This window comes from Rhamphochromis sp. 'chilingali' (genome assembly GCF_963969265.1).
Source record: "Rhamphochromis sp. 'chilingali' genome assembly, chromosome: 5".
Classification (NCBI taxonomy): Eukaryota; Metazoa; Chordata; class Actinopteri; order Cichliformes; family Cichlidae; genus Rhamphochromis; species Rhamphochromis sp. 'chilingali'.
Window position 1 is genome coordinate 16,631,790 of NC_137932.1, and position 13,243 is coordinate 16,645,032.

Below are 13,243 nucleotides of genomic sequence, written 5' to 3' on the forward strand. Positions count from 1 at the left end.
GTGGCTGAGCAGGTGTGCATGTGCATGGCTTTCTGCAATGTCCGTTATGTATCGTATGAATGTTTCTGCATATCTGTGTGTATTTCTCCATCTCCCTATCTCTTTGTGGGGGCATCTGTTGTGAACCCCTGCCTCTCACCTCAATTTCCCATCCCACAGTCATGTCTGTCCTTCTTCCTCTTTTATATCTAAGAGGACAGCATGACAGAAGGCAACACAAACTACAAATACCCACTGGTGTTTGTCCAATGTGATGTGTGCTGTTAATTGCAAGGTGTGTTTACAGATGGATGTGGTTATGTGTGTTTTTAAGCATATACGCATTTCCTTCTGACAGCCCATCTACCTGATACAAGCTGTGATGTTCAAGCTTTTAGTTGTATGGATAAGTGGTTGAATGGCAGGGTTATGTGTGTCTTTATTTACTTTATTTATTTGAGTAATGATTTAAACACATTTTATTTATTTATGTATTATTATCTCACTAGGGATATCGGGACATAAATCTTAAATAAAAAATTACATTCATGCAAAGTATTAGGAGTAAGGTTCTAAAGAGTCATTTTGTGGGAACAAAATGTGCTATATCTTGAATTTCTTATGCAGTGCTGTGCAAAAGTCTTGATCAGTCCCTTATGTCTTTATATTTTTCTAGGAAAATAGGATGTAGGCACAGAGATTGAGACAAAAATACACAGAAATGCAGTATATAAGAGAAAAATAGAATGTGTACAATTCTACGTGCAATCCTTTTTTCTTTGCAATTGAGAGGTGCTCAAATAGGTGCTTGAAACATTTTTATTTTTTTTAACTGAGAATTTTGAAAAATGCAGACAACAGTTTTCAAAATTCATTCAACCCACTAGACTACAAAAAATATTTGAGCAACAGAATATTTTCTCAGAAGTGCAGTGACCAAGTGGATATCAGCAGTTAATCCTGAAAAGAAGACCTTAAGCAGTACCTCTTATCCGACCCACCATAGTGTTAGATAAACGCACTCAGAACATGTGTTATTGTTAAATATGCTTGTTCTCAGTCTCTCCTGTCTTTTCCTTTCCTGCAGCGTGTCAGTGCCATACTAATGGTTCTGTTTCTGAGGTCTGCAACCAGGAGACTGGAGAGTGCCACTGTAAGGAAAATGTGCTTGGACAGAAGTGTGACAAGTGCAGGGTAAGTGTAAAGTTTTCTCTACTGACATCCCTGGTTTGTGTTGATGGACTTGTAGACTTTAATTATTTCCAGCTCTATCTCTCTTTTTTTTTTAATCTTCTGTTTTTTCTTTCTGCAGTATTATACCGACAGAGTATTTCACATCTGTGTTTTTATTTGAATTTATCTTGCTTGTCTCATCACATATAATGTGTTTTTAACCACTGGTATACAGAGTACCGACAGGTCAAAGCTGATTAATGTGTCTGCTGCTGCACAGTAAATGAGGTATTATAAGGCAGTCGTGACCTTTAGGTGCTTATATGTCATTGTTAACCTGTTTCTGCAATTTCCCAGCACCTACACAGTTTTTACTTCTAACACAACCTAAGACCCACATGCAAAGCTTTTTCACAAGAATTGGTTTACAGTTGCATTGACAGTATTTGCAATATTTAACCTTGTGTTACCCTGTATTTCAGTTAGCCACACAACACAACAACAGTGTAATTCGTTAGTGTGTAGCCTTGACTTTTTTTAATTTTCTTTTTAACTCTACTGTTTTTATTGCCCTGCTTTCTTACTCCTCCTTGTCTATCTATCCTCCACTATCTGTATTCTGATTGGTCCAGCCTAACAGCTGGTGGGATGCTGAGCATCAGGAGTGTATGCCCTGTCGCTGCAGCCCCTACGGATCTATTTCTCAGCGCTGTGACGTCGAAGGCCGCTGCATCTGTCGCCCTGGCTTCGTGGGCCGACGCTGTGATCTCCGTCGCCTAGGTTACGAAAGGCGGGAGACACGGCGGCCCGTGGAGCGCATCTCGGTGGACTCTGCGCAGCAGAGATGGGGGGGAATAACCCGCACGGGTGGTTGTCCCAGGGGCGCATATAGGCCTAAGGCACGGGTAACACGCGCTGCATGTGGATGGCAGTGGTGTGTTTTTAGTAGCATGGATGTGCTTTCGAGATAAACTCTCTTGGTTAAACATATTGTGGTTTTGGTTTTAAAGCAGTGCACGGCAACGGAAGACAAGTTTATATATAAGGGTTTTGTGAGCATGGCTCTTCCTCTGTGTGTGTGTTTCTTTTAATTCTGAATGTAATCAGTAAAATGTCATCCCTCTGAGTAACTCGAGATGTTTGTTGGGGCTGAAAATTGGCGTTGTAAATGTCAATAGTTTTGGCAAATTATGATGTTCATGATGTTTTTTTGTTTTGTTTTTGTTGTTTTTCTAGAAGTAGACACACTAATGAAGCTATTTTTTTCTTTTAGTTGAGCTTTTTTTCTTTTTTGTTGTCTTTTTTTTGTATGATAACTTCTGAAAATACCTTTGATTAAAAAGTATTGAGTCAGGCTTTATATAATATGACAGTTTAGTTGGCATGGAGATGTCAGATAGCTTTCAGAGATCTATAGCAATTTTTAGGCGGCCTCTAAGCTGAAGACTGATAGAAAATAAAGGTGACTGATTTTGCTAATTTACAGACAAATTTTACTCTGAATAGTTCATAGTAAAATATATATATATATAAACACCCAGCACGCCCCTGCGGGCGGTTTATCCTTCAAGCTCGGATCCTCTACCAGAGGCCTGGGAGCTTGAGGGTCCTGCGCAGTATCTTAGCTGTTCCCAGGACTGCGCTCTTCTGGACAGAGATCTCCGATGTTATTCCCGGGATCTGCTGGAGCCACTCGCCTATCTTGGGAGTCACCGCACCTAGTGCTCCGATTACCACGGGGACCACCGTTACCTTCACCCTCCACATCCTCTCGAGCTCTTCTCTGAGCCCTTGGTATTTCTCCAGCTTCTCGTGTTCCTTCTTCCTGATATTGCTGTCATTCGGAACCGCTACATCGATCACTACGGCCGTCTTCTTCTGTTTGTCTACCACCACTATATATATATATATATATATATATATATATATATACACACATACACATATCCAATCCCTCTCTCAGCAGCAAGACATCTCCCCCCCTCCCCTCCTCCCAAACATCTCCCAGTGTCACAGTGGATCAGGTCAGGAGGCAACTGAGGAAGCTTCGCCCCAGAAAGGCAGCAGGCCCAGACAAGGTGTGTCCTAGGATGCTTAAGGTGTGTGCTGCTGAACTTGGGGAGCCGCTACAACGAGTCTTCAACCTCAGTCTGCGACTGGGGAGAGTGCCCGCCCTATGGAAGACATCCTGCATCGTCCCGGTCCCCAAAAAGAACCGGCCCAATGAGCTGAATGACTTCCGACCGGTGGCACTGACGTCACATCTTATGAAGACTCTAGAGCGGCTCTTCCTCAACCTCCTCCGACCACAGGTACAACATGCCCAGGACCCACTACAGTTTGCATACAAGGTGGGTGTCGGAGTGGAGGATGCCATCCTGTACCTCCTACACAGAGCCCACTCACACCTGGATGGGGGAAAAGGCACGGTCAGGATACTGTTTCTTGACTTTTCCAGTGCCTTTAATACCATCCGGCCCTGTATGCTTCAGGAAAAACTGAACAGGATGGAGGTGGACCCCTGCCTGGTGGCTTGGATCTCCGACTACCTCACCGACAGACCACAGTACGTCAGGCTGAAGGACATCACGTCTGACACAGTGGTCAGCAGCACAGGAGCACCACAGGGAACTGTGCTGTCCCCTCTTCTCTTCACCCTGTACACCTCTGACTTCTGCTACAACTCTGAATTATGCCATATTCAGAAGTTTGCAGATGACACGGCCATCATGGGGTGTATCTGGGATGATCAAGAAGAGGAGTACAGAAGTCTGGTGAGGAACTTTGTCGCATGGAGTCACACAAACCACCTGCAACTCAACACCTCAAAGACTAAGGAACTGGTTGTGGACTTCGGGAGGTCCAGAGAAGGTCCACTGCCAGTTCAGATAGAGGGGGAGGAGGTGGAGGTGGTCAACAAGTACAAGTACCTCGGGCTGTGGGTGGACAATAAACTGGACTGGTCATGCAACACAGAGCACCTGTATAAAAAAGCCCAAAGCCGACTGTACTTCCTCAGGAGGCTGAGGTCTTTTAACATCTGCAGGAAGCTCCTGAGGATGTTTTACCAGTCAGTGGTTGCTGGAGTACTTTTCTATGCTGTGGTGTGCTGGGGGAGCAGCACAGCAAAGAAGGACTCATCCAGGCTGGAGAAACTGATCAGGAGGGCTAGCTCTGTGGTCGGCATGAAGCTGGACACTCTGGTGACAGTGGCAGAGAAAAGGACATTAAAGAAACTGATGGACATTATGGACAATGCTGGGCATCCTCTGCACACGGCCATAAACAACCAGAAGAGTCTGTTCAGTGACAGGTTGCTTCTCCCCAAGACAAGAACTAACAGACTTAAAAACTCCTTTGTCCCACACGCCATCAAACTGTTTAACTCCTCTCTGGAGGGGAGAGGGAGGGGAAACAGGAGGACAAAGGAGGGGGGAACAACTAAGCTGTAGTGCCTCTGCACCTCACTGTACAATACCTTGTGCAATACTTTTTGTAAATAGTCAACAGTGCAATAGACTCAATACTTGAAATGTGCAATTCACTTGTATTTTTATTTTTTTATTCCTATTTATTCTATTTATCCCCTTTGTATATTTTATTTATATTTGTCTCTGTATTTATATGTGTGTGTGTGTGTGTGTGTGTATATATATATATATATATATATATATATATATATATATATATATATATATATATATATATATATATATATATATATATATATATATATAACAGTTCTGTAACTGTAACTTTGGTCGTTGCTGTGCTTTTTTTGGAAGTCGAATTTCCCAGAGGAACCCACCCGAGGGATTAATAAAGTTCTATCTTATCTTATCTTATCTTACATATCGGACCTTTATTTAGCTGCTTGTATCATATGTCAAAAAATATTTTAATGATCCGTTCATAAATGTTTGCTTTCTTCTTATTGGTTGCCCCTCACCTGGCTTGAGCAAACAGAACGTTTTTCTAAAGAGATTCAATTCAATTTTATTTTATTTATACAGCACTAAATCAAAACAACAGTCGCCTCAAGGTGTTTTATATTGTAAGCTGGATCCTACAATAATACATACAGAGAAAAACCCAACAAACCCCCTATGAGCAAGCACTTTGGTGACAGTGGGAAGGAAAAACTCCCTTTTAACAGGAAGAAACCTCCGGCAGAACCAGGGAGGGGTGACCATCTGCCAAAGAGAGATCTATTATATGGTCTTTAATACTTATATCCAACGTTATATATTTATAAAGATGACCCACAAAAAGGAAAAGTAATATTGCCTCTACAATTATTTCCTCAGTTTTTCCCGTCTTTATATTTTTCCAGTCTTCTAAAAAGTCTTGTCTGTTTTTCTAACCGCTTTATCCGAATTTGAGCGTGTCTGACATTTGTTTATCCCGGATCAGTTTATACTTTGTCATTTCAGCTCACTAACTCAATGCCAATGGTCTGTGTGTTTCTCCAGGCTGGGACTCATGGCCTTACCACAGGTGGAACCTGCATCCCATGTCACTGCAATTCATATGGTTCCAAGTCATTCGACTGTGATGAAAACGGTCAGTGTCGGTGTCAGCCTGGCGTCACCGGACCCAAATGTGACCGGTGCTCACGAGGATATTTCAACTTTCAGGAGGGAGGGTGCACACGTAAGCACAGAATTTTTAGTCTACTTTTCACAGAGGGCTTTTCCTCATTTCAGTCAACAAATGCAAGTCCGGAATTTGTAGCAAAAGTAATGTCAGCAATCCTCCCCCTCAAAAAAATCCTCTTTAAATTACCGTTCTGTTCTTCTTTTCTTTTTAATTAGAATTTTGAACAAACTAAGATAAAGAAATCATATTTCTATCCCTTCTCTGCCCTCAAGTATTGTTTCTGTTGTGCTCAAGAAGAGGCAGAGTTAAAACAGTCTGAAAAAATATGTAAATCGTAACGAAAAGTAATAAATTGGAGCTGCTGCTTTCTGCTACGCTGCAATTTACTTTACTAAAACGCAATATACTGTCACTATGGACATTTTTATTCCGGGTTCAGATGAATGTGATTATAGTGTTCAGCCACACCTGAACTTTCAAAGCCAGACAGCATTTTGTAATATGCTGCAATTGTTCTCATGTACTTTTTTATGTCGTGACATGTATTATATACAGCTAAGCAGTTCCCTCAGGCAAAAGGCCTGAGATGGAACCAAAAAAAATCTATACCTGTAAATACACAATGAAAGGAACAAATGAAAGACAGAAGAAGGAAAGGGAGACGCAAAGCAATGAGTAAAACATTGCCAGGAGAAACTAGCTGCTGAAGGTCTTTAAAGAGTGAACACACACACACACACGATAAGAAAAGAGTTGTTATTCATGCTGTTTGGTCAATAAGGAAAACGGCAAATAAAAATTATGTGTCTAGGATATTTATAGGAGACAATGTTTAATAGATCCATCCATCCACTCTGCTTAACTGGTAGCCGAAGCCTCTCCCAGCTTACATTGGTTTATCCAATCAAATATTAGTCAAATTTACTGGAATATCTATTTTAATGCTTGATTTAAAAAACAACAACAAAAGGACACGACATACCAAACTGTAGCTGTATGTGTGTGTGTATTTATGCAAATTGCATAACTCTATATGAATGTTCAATGAGGCATTCTTCAATTAGTTTATCAATTTGTCTAATATATATTTATATTTATTATGTTAACTTCTGTTTCCCTTATTGCACTCTGTGACTGGTGCTGTGTAAAATTGTGAGGGTTCCAGGTAATTAATTTTCCACACCGAATGCCAGTCTTCATCCTGTAGCGGTGATTCAAGGTCCGAACCCATTGGGATGTAAGAACAAGCACGCGTTTCTATTCGCACCTCAAATTAAAGGTCAAGGTTTGTACATCAGTGATTTGAGCTGGAAGTGGAGACAGAATTATTCTGTGCCAATTAAGTCAGAGTGTAACCCCTAAAAAGAATAGAAAGTGAAGGTATGTGCTGTAAAATTTCAGTAAGTTTTATTTATTTAGGAAAATGTTTTCCTTATGTGCATTTAATGTTGTATTTCTCTTGAATTTGCATAAATGACACAGTTACACTCATGTCAGTTGCCCAAATAGCCAGGTGAGTTAACATTAGAGAGCTATGTTTACCTACCACAACAGTAAGTGTCTCTTATGAGTCTCTGTGTGTGCCCTCTGCAGCAGTTACTACCACAAAAGACAAATTCTTCCCTCTAAAAACAACCCCAAAGCTCTTTTTTTCATACCAGCCATTATTAAACTGGCCTTTAAAATTCAATTTTTGTTGATAACAGCTGATTTTTTTCCAGCTGCTATGCTCGCTCACCTCTCTTTGCTTTAAATTCTCTTTAACTACCTTTCTGCCTCTTTTACAGCATGTCAGTGCAGTCATGTGGGGAACAACTGTGATGCTAACACTGGGCAGTGCATCTGTCCTCCGAACACAATCGGTGAGAGGTGCGATCACTGTGCTCCCAACCACTGGGGGCATGACATCGTAACTGGATGCAAGGTAGGCTGAACAGTGAGCGTCCACATCAAAGGACACTCACTTATGAGTGTACATACGGACACCACATGCCATAATGAATGGGTTATTGAACATGAAACAGAAATATGAAGGATACTGAAGAATGCTTTATCACCACACAACCTTGGGGCCTTCTGTAATTATAGAAAATATTTTTCAGACAACACATTTTTGTTAATTTATTTATTTACTTATTTTTATTTTTTTAACTTTCACTTCTAAACCTGAAACTAACAGGTATGTCTGTGCATTTAATAAAAAGTAATCATTATTTGTGAAATTATAATATATTTTCAAATGTATTTAATGTCTTTCTGATAAAATTAGAAATTCACTGTACTCACTGATCCAGGTGTTTAATTAATATTTTACAATAGATGTAAGTTAAGTGATTGTTTGTGTATATGATGTTATTATGTTATGTATAGTGTATGTAGGTAATTTTTGGACTACCCTTGCCTTGTTTCCACACTCTTATAACCTGCTTTCAGTTCTTTATACCTCACTCAACTGATCTCTACATGCTCCCTTTCTTTGGCATTTTGTTTTCTATTACTGTGTTGGTTTACTCAGCTTTTTTCTTTATCTTGTTTTTGTGCTTTAGAAGGTGTTGTTTTGCTCTGAAACTATTTGACCAATGAGCCGTGAGGCAGCGATAACAGTAACCTATTAGAAACAGGAACAGGCTACTAGTAATTAGACGCTTCAACCTAATCCACAGGAGTACACCGGGACAACTAAGAGAAGAGGAATCAGACAAATCTACATGATAAAAAAAACAAAGAAAATCACAAAGCTACAACCTAGATGTCAATGAGGTCTCAGTAAAAGCACAACAGGAAGAAAAACACAGAGCGAGCAAAAAAAAAGTTAATTTCAAGGTCATGTGGAGATGCTCAAAACAAAAAAATGTCATCAGCTCATAAAATATTGCTGAATATTGGGTTATTAACTCTAACAGTGTTACTTTGGGTCAGTAGATCAAGATTTCCTATTTAAAAAATTTCGATTCGGAGTTGAAAGTCTTGCTGTGATTCTGTCGTAGTTCCTCTCATTTCAGCAGAGACATAGTTTACTTGATGATATTTGTCCATCTGCAGTCTTTGCTTCTGAGCATGCAAAACAAATATCTACTTTTTGTGGTGTTTTCATCTTTAATTGCAACATCTATTAGGGGAACATGGCATTATACAATGATGTCCACTGTAACAAGTGGAGGTTCTTCTCTCCACTCATGCATACATGTAAAGTTGTCATGCTCACTTTGTGGACACAAAACCGTGACTGAATCGTTGCACTAAGATACAAGTTTGTGTTATACACATACAAAGTTTTTCTTTGATGTTTTCATGTCTGAATAGAATTTGGGTTTTTTGTGTGTTTATATGTAGGAGTGTGGCTGCAATGTGATCGGTTCAGTGACCCAGCAGTGCAACGTAAACACAGGCTGCTGCATCTGTCACGACTCCTTCAGAGGAGATAAATGCAATGAATGCCAGATTGGATACAGAGACTTTCCTCAGGTAAATGGTCCAGATTAAAGCTGCTAATATTTCTCATATTGTCATAAATGTCACTTTTATCTCTGCTGACATGAAAGACGAGACGCTGGAGAGAATCCCTACGGGGATTCAGTCATTAGGACTTGATAATGTTTGTAGCTATAGTTGGACAAGCAAAATAGATTTTCATAGACATGACGATGCTGTTGTCATTAATTTTATGAGCACTGAAAACCTGAATAAAAGCATTTGTTTCCTTTCCTATTTATAAAAGTCCAACAGTTTCATCGAAGCCAGTATTAGATCATTTTTATGGCAGAGCCAAACTTTTCAAGACGTGCTGATATTTCTGTATCACAGGTGCCTTTTATGAAAATGAATTATTAAAAAAAACATCCTATAGCTTAAATATAGAGTGACATTTTAATCAAAGCTTAAATGGACATTATTGCCATTTTTTTGTTTTGTTTCAGTCTTTCTTTGATAAGACTTTGAAAGTTTATACATGATCTTATATTTGTCATTTGGCTTTGTTGTGTAGCTTATGATAGAGGAGTTGTTTTGTTTTTAGCACGGTTACTGAATCAATCAAGGAAGACACTCTTTAAAAAGTTCAGAAAAAAGTTGTTTTTTTACACTTTTCAAACCAGAAAAAGTCTGGTTCTGGTGTTTGTCTGAAATTCTCAGTTGACATTGGAGTGAGAAGATAATGGCAACATTTTCATTTTGGAGTAAGTTGTTTAGTGAAGCATAAAGCTAGGACACACTCTGCTCCCTCCTCTAAGGCCTGTCATGTTGTTGATAGCAAAAACTTGCTGTTTTTTTTCCCCCACAGTGCGTCCAGTGCAAGTGCAACATCGCAGGATCGGACAGCCAGACTTGCGACCAGGAGAGAGGAGCCTGTGGCTGTGCAGATCGAACAGGAAAATGTAGCTGCAAGGTAACAGCCACCTTTTCACATTATGTTAAAGACTTATTTTATTCATTTATTTATTTATTTATTTTTCTGGCAAGATACTGGCAGTGTCCAGTGAATGTTTTTATGGGAAAGCGAGAAAAAGCATGTGCTGTTTATTATTTTGACTCCTCGCAGAGATGATAGGTTAGATTTTAAATGTCAGTGCAGATTTAAAACCTAATTTGCATGCTTTCGCTGTCCTTTCTGTCTCTGTGGGGAGCCTGCCCATGTTTGTGTTTTAAAGTATATGTGTGCGCGTGTGTTTGTATGTAATTATTCCAGCAAATGTCACCGTGCCGAGTATGACTGACATCTGCGCACGATGACCTCCATATACTGGAAGAGACATACATGCAAACGTATGAGGTGTGATCAAAAAGTTCAGTGAAACGAGCCAGAAAACTTGCAAAAGTGCGAAAGGACAGAGCAGAACTTCCAGGAAGTGATCTAAAAATAGTTGTGGTGTGTGTGTGAAGATAATCTTGGAGGAGAGATCAGATAAATTTTATGGCCTGGGTCCCAAAACGTTGTCATCACACCTTGTACACTAACAGATATAAAGATGCTGTCATGGTTTGCAGACCAGAACTCAAATGCAGGACATCAGAGGCAGAATGAATAAATGGGAAGTTAATTTTTATTGCTTATATAAGTCCCAAACAAAGAAAGGTCAAAAGGTAAAGCATAAATCTAAACTGCTGGGAGCCAGGGGAAAACCAGGAAACACAAAGAATAACTCAGATCACGCCCCACCACACCCTCCTTTATATTTCCCATTTTGTCATGTGTCCCTCAGCAGTACTCTTCACTTTGACTGATACTCACTGAAATAGTGTTGTCACAGAAGGTGAGATTCTACCACTTTCCAGCACCAACCCTTATTTCCCTTGTTGGAAATAGCGATTTCATATTTACCTGAAAAATATCCAATGTTGTTTTTCTGACTATCTTTGAAATCATATTTTTTCCACAAGACACAATGTGGCAAAATTACTAAGCTTTAGCTCAATTTTCTTAATTCAAAACATTTTCTTCATCCCGGTAGAGGGGTCTTTTTGATCATGGTCAAATTGTCTCAGTGCAGTAGTAACTTTACTTGATGAATAGTTATGCTTGCATTATCCCTGCACTGCTTCTGATTTAGCATCTGTATGTGTGAACTATACACATCTGATGTTTCCTAGATTTGTCCTGTCTGTGTGTCAGAGAGACAGAAATTGAGTTACAGTCAGAGTAGTTAAATGTTCTACCTGAGAAAACTGAAATTTGATTCATCCGTCACCATCATCTCTCTCTGTCCTTGGAAAAACCCTGACAGGCACATTTTTACAGGAGTTACACACATATAAAGCTTAAATTTTACACCTCTTATCGTCACGTTGACAAGGTGATCGCATTACTGCATATGCACTCTTTTCATCATTACCTTGCTGAAGATACACACTTTCACATATTTGATAGAGACTGGTCCACCTGGCATCACTTTTCATCTCTGCTGTCACTTACTGATCACATTATGACACACGCAAAAATGCAAACCTTTTGCGCATACACACACATATACCACCTGATTCATGGCATGTAATGAGGCTTTACATTACTGAGTGTCATCTTCTCTCTGAAAAGGTAGGAGGTTGACTTGCAATCACTCGGTCATTAGTAACCTGTCTCCTGTATGTAGACATCCTGTATGTTAATGTGTACCTCTCTGCCTAGCATGTGATCTACCTACATTGCGTTATATCATCAGGCACATCACTGCTCTTCAATTTTGTGCTTTAACATTAAAACTTAAACGAAATCATGTCATAACTTACTAACCCCTAAATTAAAAGCTGCTGCAATCTAAATATATTTTTTTAATAAAGCAAGCAGGCAGAGATAAACATTAATGAACAATCTGGTAGGAAAGTCTTCAGCATATGCATGATGGTAAATGGTAAATGGCCTGTATTTATATAGCGCTTTACTAGTCCCTAAGGACCCCAAAGCGCTTTACATATCCAGTCATTCACCCATTCACACACACATTCACACACTGGTGTCATTCATGTGTCATGAATGACACATGATGAATGTTGCACATCAAGTCAAGAATGTTCCCCTGCATGAAGGGGAACATGCATGCATGTTGGCTGTTGTTCACAAAACTTACAAAAGGGAAACAGTAGAGTTCTGAAAGAAAGAAAACCATCAGCCTATCAAAATGTTATCGATGCCTTCACTTTTGACAGAAGCAATAGAATACAGAATGAGAAACAGGCACATTCTGTGCGCTCGGATTCAGCCAAATGTATTGGATGAGATTACATCATTCCACAGAACAGTGATCATAAATATACAGCTAAGTAGCCAGGGAGCTTTTCAGAGGGATAAGAATGGGAAATACTTACCACATATTTGTTACATTCTTTTGTTACAGCATTTAAAGTAATAAAATAGCGTTGTAAAGAATTATTGCTCTGAAATATTTCCGATATGTGTCCTTGTTATAGAAGCTGCTCTGCTGCCTGTCTGGTAAGCAGTGCAAAAGGTGCAGTGCAGGATTATCAATGATGGATAACAGTTTGTTCCATGATCTCCTCTCAACCACAGCTTAAAAAGTGTCCAATTTGCAGCCAATCACAGAGCTCCCCTGATCAGTTTATTTGGTCCGTTGGTCACACAAGCTTTGATGTTGCTCCACCAGCAGACCACAGCTAAGTACACTGCGCTATCCACAACTTACTAATAACTGCTACCACTAACTACTAATAAAATATCTCCAACACCAACGTGGAATATCATACCTGAGCTGCATTCCACTTTCTGAAGACTAAAGACATACAAGAGATCAGTGTGTCAGCAGTGAAGGAAAACAACACTAACGACTTTGGGTACATCTTTTTTTTTAAAGTAAGGAAGTACAGTATATAGTGCATTTAGGTTAACAATTGTAGGGAATCTGAAGAACAATTAAAGGAAATAAAACTGTCACTGTGCACCTACCTTTGGGGCTGTACAGGGACTGAATAAAGTATAATACAGTTATGAGCATTAGTTACAGTAATTCAAATGTGGGTATGTGTGGATTTTTTGGTATTGCTGTAT

The 13,243-nt window shown here is 39.6% G+C and overlaps 1 protein-coding gene across 4 annotated transcripts in view; it reads left to right on the forward strand.

Moving 5' to 3' along the window:
- lama2 (laminin, alpha 2) overlaps positions 1–13,243 on the forward strand; it is a 228,061-nt gene that overhangs the window by 132,057 nt on the left and 82,761 nt on the right. For 2 of the 4 annotated variants that reach the window (XM_080883708.1, XM_080883710.1), the window contains exons 22-27: positions 1,067–1,173; positions 1,785–2,057; positions 5,625–5,805; positions 7,539–7,675; positions 9,085–9,216; positions 10,031–10,135. In XM_080883708.1, coding sequence (XP_080739834.1) covers positions 1,067–1,173; positions 1,785–2,057; positions 5,625–5,805; positions 7,539–7,675; positions 9,085–9,216; positions 10,031–10,135 — 935 coding nt within the window. The remainder of the gene's footprint in view (positions 1–1,066; positions 1,174–1,784; positions 2,058–5,624; positions 5,806–7,538; positions 7,676–9,084; positions 9,217–10,030; positions 10,136–13,243) is intronic. The other 2 variants (XM_080883709.1, XM_080883711.1) reach the window with 2 other exon arrangements.